General features: G+C 42.2%; 1 protein-coding gene across 5 annotated transcripts in view; it reads right to left on the bottom strand.

Moving 5' to 3' along the window:
* The window catches only part of tprb (translocated promoter region b, nuclear basket protein), a 140864-nt gene that overhangs the window by 53335 nt on the left and 72828 nt on the right, over positions 1-14701 (bottom strand). For 3 of the 5 annotated variants that reach the window (XM_070887144.1, XM_070887145.1, XM_070887147.1), the window contains exons 31-37: positions 14146-14356; positions 13562-13708; positions 10804-11002; positions 3638-3864; positions 1876-1955; positions 1246-1454; positions 805-1080 (exon numbers count right to left, since the gene is read on the bottom strand). In XM_070887144.1, coding sequence (XP_070743245.1) covers positions 805-1080; positions 1246-1454; positions 1876-1955; positions 3638-3864; positions 10804-11002; positions 13562-13708; positions 14146-14356 — 1349 coding nt within the window. The remainder of the gene's footprint in view (positions 1-804; positions 1081-1245; positions 1455-1875; positions 1956-3637; positions 3865-10803; positions 11003-13561; positions 13709-14145; positions 14357-14701) is intronic. The other 2 variants (XM_070887146.1, XM_070887149.1) reach the window with 1 other exon arrangement.

The raw sequence follows: 14701 nt of genomic DNA, 5'->3' as shown, positions 1-14701 counted from the left end.
TGGATCCAAGACAGACACATTGGAGTATTTTCTATGTGGTCAGTACCTCGAAACTGAGTAACAGATTTGGGGTCAAGGCATTAAGTGCTAACGGACAGGTACAAAAAGCAATCAAAGGCTAATGGAATGTTGGGCTCTCTCTCAAGAGGGCTAGAATACAAAAGGGAAGAAGTGATGCTCCTTGGTCAGACTCCATCTGGAGCAGTGCCTTCAGTCTGAACACCGTGTCTCAGGAAGGATATAGGCCGAGGGCCAGGGGTGGGGGAGCAGTGTAGATTCACTAGAGTGATATCAGGGCTAGAAGTAAATTATGAAGACAGGCTGCATAAATGTGGCTTGTAGTCCCTTGAGTTTAGATGGTTGAAGGATGATCTAATGGAGGTTTTTAAAATGAGAAACTATTCTCTCTGTTGGGAGAATCCAGAACAAGCGGGCATAATCTTAAACTTAGAGCCAGTCCATTCAGAGGTGAACTTCAGAAGCACTTCTTTACAGAGAGGGTAGCAGAAATATGGAATTCTTTCCCACAAAAGGCTGTGGATGTTGAATCAACTGAAGCTTTCAAGACTGAAATCGATGAGATTTTTATTTAATATCAAGAGAAATAGAGCAACAGCAGATAAACGGGGACTGAGGCACAGATCAGGGCCATACTCTAATTAAATGTCGGAACAGACTGGAGGGGCTGAATGGCCTATTCCTGTTCCTCAATCTCAATGTTATGAAAGATTGAAATGAATATTTTCAATTAAAGAGAAAACTGTCTTTTGAAACAGTCGATTTCACCATGCAACATAAACTAACCTGTTCCAAACACAGATGTAGAAGTGGAAGGTCGTTCTATTTGAGGGCTCTGCACAACATCTACCATGTTTGCTGAAGGCTCTTGATTTGATGGCTCTACCTGTTGAAGAGTCTGTTGAGTGGGTTGTACAAAGGCAGTGGCCTGTGTCTGCTGCTGTTGCACTGTTAAAATAGGCTGCGACAAGTTTGGGATATTTGGACTTGTTGAACGCACTGTTCCACTTGTGCTACCAAAAACTGTTACGTGTTCAACTGGTCCTTCTGACTGTACAGCTGCTGAATAAAGGAGAAAGCAAAGATATAAAGACATAAGACTACAACACTGGATGGTGCTTCTCAAACAAAATACTAACTGAAGTTGAAATGGAACTTAAAAAAAACATAAGCATTACAGTAAACTACAAAATAGCAGGCTGCACTTCAAATAAACTGTTTTTTTACCTTCTTGGGTTTCCACCTGTGTTGTCGGCATTACTGTTGCGGTTGGTGTTGTAGCTGGTCCAGTGACTGTCGCTGGAGTAACCATTGGACGAATACTGGCTCTTGGCGTAGACTTACTGCCAGGTACTGGCCCAGCAGCTACCTTACTGGGTGTTGCCACAAGAGGAGTTGGCTTTATATTGGCTGTTGGCGGATCAGATGTACTCGAACTAGGCACAATAAACAAAAAAACATCAATGTGGCTTTTGTTTCATGCCCAGAAGTCAAAGTATATCGTAAATAGAGGTTTTCACCCATATAAAAACGTACAGCAACTGAACAGTTTACAAGCAATAAATTGACTAATTATGGGAGTAAATATGCAACTCCACTGGAATGTTTTTACATTGTTAATGCTGCAATCTTCATTCTAAGATTTTTGGCGATATACACCAATTCTCTCTCCTTTGAACGGCAGAGTTAAATACCTGTCTCTATCTTTGATATTGCTAATTCTTATTGCTTCAAAAAAAGACAAAACCACTGAGTCTTTAATAGGTTAAACTTGAGAATTTAGTGACATTTAATTTTTTTTTATAATCAATACTTAGCTAGTTAAAAAAGGGCATAGAAGTAACGAATAATGCTTACCTTCCTCTGTCTGCAGATGCTGGAGTTTGTTTCAGGGTAATCTGCCTCGGTTGATCGAGTTGTCTCTGTGGTTCAGAAGCCTGATGTAAAACAGAAATAATTTCATCAAGTTCAATTTTCCATATTGTTTAAAACTATTAATTACATAAAAGTAAAGATTTTGCTACTGAATCAGGAAGTCACAAATGTCTACTTTTGATTGTTAAGTTTCAAACATTTGATAACCTGGAGAAATCAAATGTGTTCAATGAAAAATGCAGGAAGCAATATATTTCTGCATAGTAGTATTAGGCAGTCCCTCGTATCGAGGATGACCCACTTCCATACCAAAAAGGGATGAGTTCACAGGTGTTTGACTGACATTCTAGGTCTCGAACTACATATTGAAGGGTGGAGGATGCCCGTGCGTGGATTCTTTTAACGTGGGCTGGCCGTTGCACACCAGCCACCACACGGGCTTGACAGAGCTAGGTCACGATCAGTGACAAGGAGTAACCAAGACGACTGGAGACCAAGCTCTGCTGCATGGACCTAGTGTGCACACATGCTCCTACAATCCATAGATCATAGTGTGGGCTTGTCAGTGCTGCCCCTGGGCCTTCTCCTCTTCTGGGCCCTGATCATGACCATTGTACTCTCAGCAGCTCAACACAATCTGAAGCAGCAAATTCCTCATCCACTTTATCAAGCATCCAGAAGTACAGCACTGTTAAGCTGCAACAATACCTCTGCATTGCCGAAACAATTTGTCCAATATAAAATCCTTATTTTACCTGCTATACATCTTTATGGTCCAAGATAACTACACAATTAAAACTAATCCCGGATGAATTTGCATAAAGCAAGTCATCTCAATTCTCAATAAATGGCTACTGAGGCAGTTGCAACAATTATGTGCAGATTGCACAGATGAAAATAATTTACAATGTTAAACTGCTGGGACTTCCAGGTCAGATTGCTTCTAAAATTAGCTTCTTTTGTACCAGCTGTGGCTCCATGGGTAGCACTCTTGTCTGACTCAGAAGGTTATGGGTTCGAGTCCCACTAGTACAAAAAAAAAATCTAGGCAGATACTCCAGTGCAGTAATGAGGGAGCGCTGCACTGTCAGATGTGCCGTCTTTTGGATAAGAAGTTATACCGAGGCCCCATCTGCTCTCTCAAGTAGACATAAAAGATCCCATGGCAGTATTTCAAAGAAGAGCAGGGGAGTTATCCCCAGGATCCTGGCCAATATTTATCCCTCAATCAACATAACAAAAACAAATTATCTGGTCATTATCACATTGCTGTTTGTGGGAGCCTGCTCTGTGCAAATTAACTGCCATGTTTCCCAGATTACAACAGTGACTACACGCCAAAAATACTTAATTGGCTGTAAAGCGCATTGAGATGTCCGGAGATCGTGAAAGACGCTATATAAATCCAAGTCTTTCTTTCTTTTAAAGGGGGTGCATGAACAGAGAGACCAAGAGGTACATGTGCACAAATTGATGATGGCAGGGCAGGTTGAGAAAAGTAAAAAAAAAAGCTTACAGAATCCTGAGCTCCATGAATCAAAATAGACAGTGGCAAGTGGATTACAACTTTATCCATGGAATTCAGGACTTAACTACATTATTCGCCAAGTTTATTATCTTGAGCTTACAGATCACAATGCGGGATGAAGTAATCAAGCGGGAAATTTGCATCTCAAATTAGTTCTACGAGAAATACTTAAAAATGTAGGGGTTCCTAATTCCAGCACAAGATCCTTCCAGATACCTTGATAGTTAATTCCTGTGGTTCTTCACGCTGTTCATGCTGTCGATCGTGGTGTTCTTTCAGCTCTCGTTTAAGTCGAGTAATATGACCGTCATACTGTGATTTCAGTGCACTCATACGCACCTCCAGTTCCTCTCTCTGCTGATCTAAACTAGTGACGCGTTGCTTAAACTCTTCATTGTGCTTTTTCAACTCTTCGTTTTCTTGTGCCAATTGCTCCTTCAAACCTAAAACAACCCAACTAGCTTAATTCAAAATCCAATTAAATTCCTGGAAATTCTGTAATTCATATTACCTCACATTCCTTTTAGTCTTAAAAAAAAACAGATTATGGTCATCAGAAAAAAAAGGTTTGAGGGCAGGAAAAAGAGTGGGAGAGCGATAGGGGATTCAATTGTAAGGGGAATAGACAGGCGTTTCTGCGGTCGCAACTGAGACTCCAGGATGGTATGTTGCCTCCCTGATGCAAGGGTCAAGGATGTCTCGGAGCGGGTGCAGGACATTCTGAAAAGGGAGGGTGAACAGCCAGTTGTCATAGTGCACATTGGTACCAACGATATAGGTAAAAAAAGGGATGAGGTCCTACAAGACGAATTTAAGGAGCTAGGAGCCAAATTAAAAAGTAGGACCTCAAAAGTAGTAATCTCGGGATTGCTACCAGTGCCACGTGCTAGTCAGAATAGGAATCGCAGGATAGCTTGAGCAGTGGTGCAGTAGGGAGGGATTCAAATTCCTGGGGCACTGGAACCGGTTGTGGGGGAGGTGGGACCAGTACAAACCAGACGGTCTGCACCTAGGCAGGACCGGAACCAATGTCCTGGGGGAGTGTTTGCTAGTGCTGTTGGGGAGGAGTTAAACTAATATGGCAGGGGGATGGGAACCAATGCAGGGACACAGAGGAAAACAAAATAGAGACAGAAGAAAAAGACAGAAAGGAGATGAGTAAAAGTGGAGGGCAGAGCAACCCAAGGCAAAAAACAAAAAGGGCCACTGTACAGCAAAATTCTAAAAGGGTCAAAGTGTAATAAAAAGGCAAGCCTGAAAGCTCTATGCCTCAATGCGAGGAGTATTCAGAACTCAGGAGAGGGCTCTGAGCTAGTTAGAGTGTGAGAGAGCTCAGATCAACAGGACCCCAAGAAAGAATGCAAAAGGCAGGAGACAACAGAGCAGAGTAGCACTGGGGTAAGTGTAAGCCACAAGGTGATAGGAAAGGACAATATGTATGAATATAAAGGGCCTGCAGGAAGGGTCAAAACTAAAAATCATGGTTTAAAAACTAGTATTAAAACACTCTACCTAAACACACGCAGCATTCGAAATAAAGTAAATGAGTTGACGGCACAAATCATTACAAATGGGTATGATTTGGTGGTCATTACAGAAACATGGTTGCAGGGTGGCCAAGACTGGGAATTAAATATACAGGGGTATCTGACAATTCGGAAAGATAGACAAGAAGGGAAAGGAGGTGGGGTAGCTCTGTTAATAAAGGATGATATCAGGGCAGTAGTGAGACACGATATTGGCTCTAATGAACAAAATGTTGAATCATTGTGGGTGGAGATTAGAGATAGTAAGGGGGAAAAAAGTCACTGGTGGGTGTAGTTTATAGGCCCCCAAATAATAACTTCACAGTAGGGCGGACAATAATCAAGGGAATAATGGAAGCATGTGAAGAAGGAACGGCAGCAATCATGGGGGATTTTAACCTACGTATCGATTGGTCAAATCAAATCGCACGGAGTAGCCTTGAGGAAGAATTCATAGAATGCATACGGGATTGTTTCTTAGAACAGTATGTTACAGAACTGACAAGGGAGCAAGCTATCTTAGATCTGGTCCTGTGTAATGAGACAGGAATAATAAATGATCTAGTAAAAGATCCTCTCGGAATGAGTGATCACAGTATGGTTGAATTTGTAATACAGATTGAGGGTGAGGAAGTAGTGTCTCAAACGAGCGTACTATGCTTAAACAAAGGGGACTACAGTGGGATGAGGGCAGAGTTGGCTAAAGTAGACTGGAAACACAGACTAAACGGTGGCACAATTGAGGAACAGTGGAGGACTTTTAAGGAGCTCTTTCATAGTGCTCAACAAAAATATATTCCAGTGAAAAAGGGCAGTAAGAGAAGGGATAACCAGCCGTGGATAACCAAGGAAATAAAGGAGAGTATCAAATTAAAAACCAATGCGTATAAGGTGGCCAAGGTTAGAGGGAAACTAGAAGATTGGAAAAATTTTAAACGACAGCAAAGAATGACTAAGAAAGCAATAAAGAAAGGAAAGATAGATTACAAAAGTAAACTTGCACAAAACATAAAAACAGATAATAAAAGCTTTTACTGATAAATAAAACGGAAGAGAGTGACTAAAGTAAATGTTGGTCCCTTCGAAGATGAGAAAGGGGATTTAATAATGGGAAATGTGGAAATGGCTGAGACCTTAAACAATTATTTTGCTTCGGTCTTCACAGTGGAAGACACAGAAACCATGCCAAAAATTGCTGGTCACAGGAATGTGGGAAGGGAGGACCTTGAGACAATCACTATCACTAGCGGGGTAGTGCTGGACAGGCTAATGGGACTCAAGGTAGACAAGTCCCCTGGTCCTGATGAAATGCATCCCAGGGTATTAAAAGAGATGGCAGAAGTTACAGCAGATGCATTCGTTCTAATCTACCAAAATTCTCTGGACTCTGGGGAGGTACCATCGGATTGGAAAGCAGCTAATGTAACGCCTCTGTTTAAAAAAGGGGGCAGACAAAAGGCAGGTAACTATAGGCCAGTTAGTTTACCATCTGTAGTGGGGAAAATGCTTGAAGCTATTAAGGAAGAAATAGCGGGACATCTAGATAGGAATCGTGCAATTAAGCAGATGCAACATGGATTCATGAAGGGGAAATCGTGTTTAACTAATTTACTAGAATTCTTTTATATAACGAGCATGGTGGATAGAGGTGTACCGATGGATGTGGTGTATTTAATTTCCAAAAGGCATTCGATAAGGTGCCACACAAAAGGTTACTGCAGAAGATAAAGGTACACGGTGTCAGAGGAAATGTATTAGCATGGATAGAGAATTAGCTGGCTAACAGAAAGCAGAGAGTCGGGATAAATGGGCCCTTTTCGGGTTGGAAATCGGTGGTTAGTGGTGTGCCACAGAGATCGGTGCCGGGACCACAACTGTTTACAATATACATAGATGACCTGGAAGAGGGGACAGAGTGTAGTGTAACAAAATTTGCAGATGACAAAGATTAGTGGGAAAGCGGGTTGTGTAGACGACACAGAGAGGCTGCAATGAGATTTAGATAGGTTAAGCGAATGGGCTAAGGTTTGGCAGATGGAATACAATGTTGGAAAATGTGAGGTCCTCCACCTTGGAAAAAAAAGTAAAAGGGAATATTATTTGAATGGGGAGAAATTACAACATGCTGCGGTGCAGAGGGACCTGGGGGTCCTTGTGCATGAAACTCTTTTGAGTTTATCTGTGAAAACATAAAACATTAAACGGTGCCACCCGACCTGGGTGTCCTTGTGCATGAATCCCAAAAAGTTAGTTTGCAGGTGCAGCAGGTAATCAGGAAGGCGAATGGAATGTTGGCCTTCATTGCGAGAGGGATGGAGTACAAAAGCAGGGAGGTCCTGCTGCAACTGTACAGGGTATTGGTGAGGCCGCACCTGGAGTACTGCGTGCAGTTTTGGTCACCTTACTTAAGGAAGGATATACTAGCTTTGGAGGGGGTAGAGACGATTCACTAGGCTGATTCCGGAGATGAGGGGGTTACCTTATGATAGATTGAGCAGACTGGGTCTTTACTCATTGCAGTTCAGAAGGATGAGGAGTGATCTTACAGAAACATTTAAAATAATGAAAGGGATAGACAAGATAGAGGCAGAGAGGTTGTTTCCACTGGTCGGGGAGACTAGAACTGGGGAGCACAGCCTCAAAATACAGGGGAGCCAATTTAAAACCGAGTTGAGAAGGAATTTCTTCTCCCAGAGGGTTGTGAATATGGAATTCCCTGCCCAAGGAAGCAGTTGAGGCTAGCTCATTGAATGTATTCAAATCACAGATAGATAGATTTTTAGCCAATAAGGGAATTAAGGGTTACGGGGAGCAGGCGGGTAAGTGGAGCAGAGTCCACGGCCAGATCAGCCATGATCTTGTTGAATGGTGGAGCAGGCTCGAGGGGCCAGATGGCCTACTCCTGTTCCTAATACTTATGTTCTTATGAAAAGTAATGTATATACTTAAAAACAAACAATGGCACTGGTAGAATGGTTTTCACGGGATTCTTATAGCAGTACACCAACTATTGATAGTACGATTGCTAGTTTAACCATTTGTGCTTCATTGAATTAAAATAATTTTTTTTTAATTAAAATAATTTTTCCAATGTTACAGATCAAGTGATGTACAAATAGTTGAGCATGGGTTTACATTTATTTCCAAGTTCTCAATTCTGGCTGAACTGTTAGGGGAGACACCACACAGAGCTTCCCCACAGAACGGAAAAAAGTGACTCCATCACTTGCTGCAATAGTAGAGGCCTTGGAGCAAGTCTTTTCTTGGCTGGAGTCATATATTGCAAGGGCAGCAGAATTCTGAAATAATTCAAAATTTTTAAACTGAGTAGAATTGCATTCATTTAACTTGACCAATTGCATTCTGCATGTTGATCGAGTGAGTGGACTGCAGCTTGACCCCTTCACCACAGGAACCGAAGTAGACCATTCAGCTCCTTGAACCTGATCTCCAACTCAACTTTATCTGCATTTTCTCCATATCCCTCGATACCCCCATCCAACAAAAATTTGAGTTGGTTCATTACTTTCCTGCTCTCAGTCATGTCTGCCCATTAGGTTTCTTTTAACTTAATTTTTGCTCATCACATCTCAATGCTTTCCTACTTCAGCTTCGACAAAGGCTGCCAATGGATCGAGATGCCTTTTGAGCCATTTAAGAAGCTTTTAGAAGCTGAAAGAAGTTAGGACCTCCTATTCTGCCACTTCCCTTCAAATTTCATCGACACAAAATGTTCCACTCTAATACTAGGGTACTCCCTGCACCAGTCTAAATCCACAAGTACAGCAGACAAGCTCAAAGTACAAAAAGATGCAACACCTACCTTTTTACCTCCTCCCTTCCCACTGTCCAGGACCCCAAACACTCTTTCCAATTCAAACAGCAATTTACTTGTACTTCTTTCAATTTAGTATATTGTATTCACTGCTCATGAGACAGTCTCCTCTGCACTGGAGGCCAAACGCAGGTGGGTGGCCGCTTTGAGAACATGTCCGTTCAGTCCACAATCATGACCAAGCTTCCAGTCGCCGGTCAGTTTAATTCTCTGCTCCACTCTGGCCTCTGGCACTGTTCCAACTAAGCTCAAGGAACAGCACCTCATCTTTTGATTAGACACTTTACAGCCTTCTGGACTCAACATAGAGTAGTTCAGCAATTTCAGACCATAGCCTCTGCCCTTATTTTTTCACATGGCAGCTGTTGATGATTCTGCCATTCCCGTTTACACCTCTTCTACACTCATCTTTTGTTTCTTTATTTGGACCGTCTCATTTTGCTTGTACTATCATACCTTTTGTTATTTAATCACTCCTGCCTTCCACCCCATCACAGACCTTCCTTTTGTTCTTTCCGCCCCTCCCTCCATTCCCTGACCCTGCACTTGCTTAAAATCTTTTACATGTCTAACATTTTCCAGTTCAGACCTGAAACATCAACTCTTTCTCTCCAGATGCTGCCTGACCTGTATTTCCACCATTTTGTGCTTTTATTTCAAAAAGTACTCTACGTGACCAGGATACAAACGGAGGGAGAGGGGAGAAAAAACAACTCACCCAAGAAAGTATTTTTTTTAAAAAAACAAAAAGGGAATTGTTGACGTTAGTGTTTAGTTTTGGATTTCATAGTTAAATTTGGTAACCACTAAAAGTTGATTCTTAAATTCAATTAAAAAAACCACCAACACAACAATTTCACACCACAGCAGAATGTGGAAATTTTCTGTACTGGTGAGATGTGCAGAACCGGTGAGTTGGCAAACAGTGACTAGTGGGGTGCCGCAGGGATCGGTGCGGAGTTCTCAACTATTACAATCTATATTAATGACTTGGATGAAAGGACCGAGTGTAATGTAGCCAAGTTTGCTGATGATACAAAGATGGATGGGAAAGCAAATTGTGAGGGGTACACAAAAAATCTGCAAAGGGATATAGACAGGATAAGTGAGTGGACAAAAATTTGGCAGATGAAGTATAATGTGGGAAAATGTGAGGTTATCCACTTTGGCAGAAATAACAGAAAAGCAAGTTCTAATTTAAAAGGAGAAAAATTGCAAAGTGCTGCAGTACAGAGAGACCTGGGGATCCTTGTGCATGAAACACAAAAAGTTAGTATACAGGTACAGCAAGTAATCAGGAAGGTAAATGGAATGTTGGCCTTTATTGCAAGGGGGATGGAGTATAAAAGCAGAGAAGTCCTGCTGCAACTGTACAGGGTATTGGTGAGGCCACACCTGGAATACTGCGCACAGTTTTGGTCTCCGTATTTAAGGAACGATATACTTGCATTGGAGGCTGTTCAGAGAAGGTTCATTAGGTTGATTCCGGAGATGAGGGGGTTGACTTCTGAAGATAGGTTGAGCAGGTTGGGCCTATACTCACTGGAGTTCAGAAGAATGAGAGGTGATCTTATTGAAACATAAAATAATGAGGGGGCTCGACAAGGTGGATGCAGAGAGGATATTTCCACTTGGTGAAAATTACAACTTAGAATTTAAAACCGAGATGAGGAGAAATTTATTCTGAGGGTTGTAAATCTATGGCATTCTCTGCCCAAGAGAGCTGTGGAGGCCAGGTCATTGAATATATTTAAGGTGGAGAGACACAGATTTTTGAGCGATAAGGGAGTAAAGGGTTATCAGGAGCAGGCAGGGAAATGGAGCCGAGTCCATGATCAGATCAGCCATGATATTATTAAATGGCGGAGCAGGCTCGAGGGGGCAAGTGGCTTACTCCTGCTCCTATTTCTTATGTTCTTATGAAAAATCATAGCTACGAGCTTAAATTCTAAATATCTGCTCTTCTCTGCAATTATTTTCTCACTCATTATAATGGATTTGTGAAATTATAAATGGCTGACCAGCTAGCTGTGTTATCTTCTGTTTGGCTACCAATATTGCTTTCTTGGTCTTGTCTTCCTTCTCCAGAATCTGCTGCCGAAGCTGTTCTTCAAGGTTTGCTTTTTCCTGAAGTTCCTGGCGCAATCGGGAAAGTTCACCTTGCAACTGGGATACTTCATCTTGCAATTTTTTCACTTCAGATTCTCTCTCATTAACAGACTATATAAAAAAAAAAAGAGAACAATTAATGATTCAGAAGTTTTACTTATTTAAATTAGATGGTGATTGTATGCGACCACCCCAGTAATTTTGGGCTGTACTGGTTAAGAACACATGAACATAGGAATTGCTAGATTAAATAAATACGCTAATGGTGTCATTGACTAATCATGGCAATCAAACTTTAACAATTATTCTACAACAAACCCAGACGAGGCGAGGAAAACCCCGCAATGATAGAAAGTTTTGGAAACCGCAGTCCAGTCACCTGTTCCTCCTCAGCATGCTGCACATATCAAGTCATGTCTCAAATTACTCACGCACTACATCCCAAATATTTCCTGAAAGAAATCTAATTTGCATTTGAATAAATCCATACTATCAGCTTCTATGATCGCCCTTGATTTATCACTCATTCACTGAAATTATGTTTCTGCAGATTAGCTTCAAATTTACTCCCCACCTTCAAGGGCAGGTTGTGTCCTCTGGTTCTACTGCTCTGGACAAGGTGAAACAGTTCGTCATGGTCTACATTATCAAGTTCCTTTAGAATCCTAAAAACAGCAATCACATCACAACATCCCAAGGCGCTGCACAGGAGTATTGCAAGACAAAATATTTGACACTGAGCCACACAAGGAGAAATTAGGACAGGGAGAAGTAAGTTTTAAGGAGCCCCTTAAAAAGAGAAAAGAGAGGTAGAGTGACCGAGAGGTTTAGGCAAGGAATTCTGGAGCTTAGGGCCGAGGCAACAGCAGGCACGGCCACCAATGGTTGAGCAATTATAATCAGGGATGCTCAAGAGGCCAGAACTAGAGTGCAGATATCGCAAGGCTGCACAAGGTTACAGAGATAGGGAGGGGCAAGGCCATGGAGAGATTTGAAAACAAGGATAAGAATTTTGAAATCGAGGCATTGCTTAACCGGGAGCCAATGTAGGTCAGCGAGCAGTGGTGATGGATGAACGTGACCTGGTGCAAGTTAGGACACGGGCTGCCGAGTTTTGGATCATCTCTAGTTTACGTAGGGTAGAATGTGAGAGGCCAGCCGAGTAATATGGAATAGTCAAGTCTAGAGGTAACAAAGACATGGAATGAGGATTTCAGCAGCAGATGAGCTGAGGCAAGGGCCAAGACGGGCGATGTTACGGAGGTGGAAATAGGCAGTCTTAGTTATGCTGCGGATGTGGTCAGAAGCTCATTTCAAGGTCAAGTATGATGCCAAGGCTGCAAACAGTATGGTTTCAGCCTCAGTCTGATGTTAGGGAGAGGGATGGAGTCAGTGGCTAGGGAACGGAGTTTGTGGTGGGGACCGAAAACAATGGCTTCGGTCTTCTCAACATTTAATTGGAGAAAATTTCTGCTCATCCAGAACTGGATGTCGGACAAGCAGCCTGACAATTTAGAGACTGTGGAGGGGTCGAGAGAAGTGGTAGTGAGGTAGAGCTGGGTGTCATCAGCGTACATGTGGAAACTGACTGTGTTTTTGGATGATGTCATGAAAGGGCAACATGTCGATGAGAAATGGGAGAGGGCCAAGGATCGATCCTTGGGGGACACAGAGGTAACGATGCAATAGCGGGATGACAAGCCATCGTAGGTGATTCTCTAGCTAGGATTAGATAGATAAGAATGGAACCAGGCAAGTGCAGTCCCACCCACAAATCAGAAAGGGTGTCATTTGTGACTTTGACGAGAGCCGTTTCGGTACTATGGCAGGTGTGGAATCCGGATTGGAGTGATTCAAACATGGAATTGCAGGAAAGAGGGGAGCGAGCCAGAGAGAAAGAAAGAGAGACAGAGAGAAAGAAAGAGAGACAGAGAGAAAGAAAGAGAGACAGAGAGAAAGAAAGACAGAAAAATATAATAGGGACTAGGACAACGGTGAGGGTGTGGTTGAGCAATGGAATGTCAGTGAATGGAGGGCCATAGGCTGGCCAATTCGGAGTTCATAAGTGCAGTTGTAAGAGTCGGGAGAGTTTTTTTTCCCCAGGGGCGGACACAGAATGAAGTGAGTTCAGGGGTGGGAGATGTGGGTGGAGACCGATACGAGGAAGTGGTCAGAGATGGCCTTATCTGCGATTGACACAGCAAGGCCACGAGAGATGGCAAGGTAGAAGGGCTGGCTGCAAATATGTATTGGAGAGAGATCAAAGCAGGATAGGAGGCTTGTGAACTCAGGAGAGAGAGCATGATAAGTTGAGATGGAGTTTGAAAACACCAAGGATGAAAAATCATTTGGTGCAAAGGCTCAGGGAGGAAAGCAATGAAGATAATTAATAAATGTGTTATGGTACTTGGGTGGGCACTTCTGGGCCTTGATCGCCTAAAAAAATGTCAAACCAGTATTCAGAATATGTCTCCTACTTCTAGGGAGACCAGTTTTAAAAAGTTACGTGAAGTAGAATAGGTTATATACCATTTGGTACGAAAGTAAGTTTAAATTTACAGGGAAGAGGCAAGGAGAGAGAAATAGAGGGGAAGGACTGGAAAGCAGAAATGTCAAATTTTGCATTTACAATTCTCTTTTAGTTGACTCATTATACTTTTGTGACCTCACCTTCTGCAGGGCTTCAGCCTGAGACTCGAGTGCCTTAGCTCTGGATTCAGACTGGGACAATGTTTCCTGTAATTCCTGAGTGGCTTGAGCAGAGGACTGCTCTGCTTGCTGCTCGGCTGTACGTTGAGAGGATGTCTCAGCAACCATCTGCAAAAGAGCTTTAATTTAAAAAAAACTATGGAATAAAGGGTTGAACATGCTCCACTTAAGCAACAACTTGCATTTATGCTTTTAATGTAATAAACTGCCCTAAAGTGCTTCACAATGGTGAAAACTGATGCCAAGCAGTAGCAAAGTTAGGGGATGTGATGCAAATAATTAGGTTTGGTGGGGGGGGGGGGGGAAATAAGCTTATAAAAATATTTACTAAAAGTGGGTTAGTCACAGTTCATCCTAACTTGGATATGCAACCAATGTGCTCAGAAAGTGATGTGACCAACGTAATCAAAACATCTGACTTTCTTTTTAAAAAGCAAACACATCTTTAATAGGCAGAACAAACCAAGAATTTTAAAAATGCCAAGTATTTATGACCCCCCCCTGGAAAAGCACTTGCTCTATTCAAGTAGTTTGGCCCACATTACCTTATCATATTGTGCCTTCAGCTCCTCATACTGAGTCTTGTATCTCCGACCAATCTTTTTAACCTGGGTGATAGTTTTGTTCTTTTCCTGGATATCTGCCACCCTTGCCAACATCTCTTGTTTCAGTTTATCACGATCAACAGTCAATCTCGCGAGTTCAGTCTTCAAAGTCTGCACATCACGCTGCGATACAGAGGATGATGCATTCAGTCTGCAAACAAAACAGCATCAAATAATGAGCTACTTTAAAATGTTACAACTGCATTAAAATCTTGTCCAGACCCAGTTGCAGTACAGCACTGACATACAGCTGAAAAATTTCAATTTAATAATCTACACACTAGGCTATTCATGATGCGATTCAAGTAAACATGAGGAAAAAGTTTTATCCAGTAATTGTTCACCCAGATATCTTTAGCACCCTTTGTAAATCTATAACCAGGGAATGAAGATTCCTGAAAACTTAAGCGGTACATAACCACATAATTTGCAAGTAGCAGAACCAAGTTTATTTTTCGAAACACAATGTGGGGGGGGGGGGGGGGGGGAAAAGAGG

Source organism: Pristiophorus japonicus, chromosome 8 (genome assembly GCF_044704955.1).
Source record: "Pristiophorus japonicus isolate sPriJap1 chromosome 8, sPriJap1.hap1, whole genome shotgun sequence".
NCBI lineage: Eukaryota > Metazoa > Chordata > Chondrichthyes > Pristiophoridae > Pristiophorus > Pristiophorus japonicus.
Note: the sequence above shows the minus strand (reverse complement) of the source record. Positions and strands in the feature narration are given on the sequence as shown.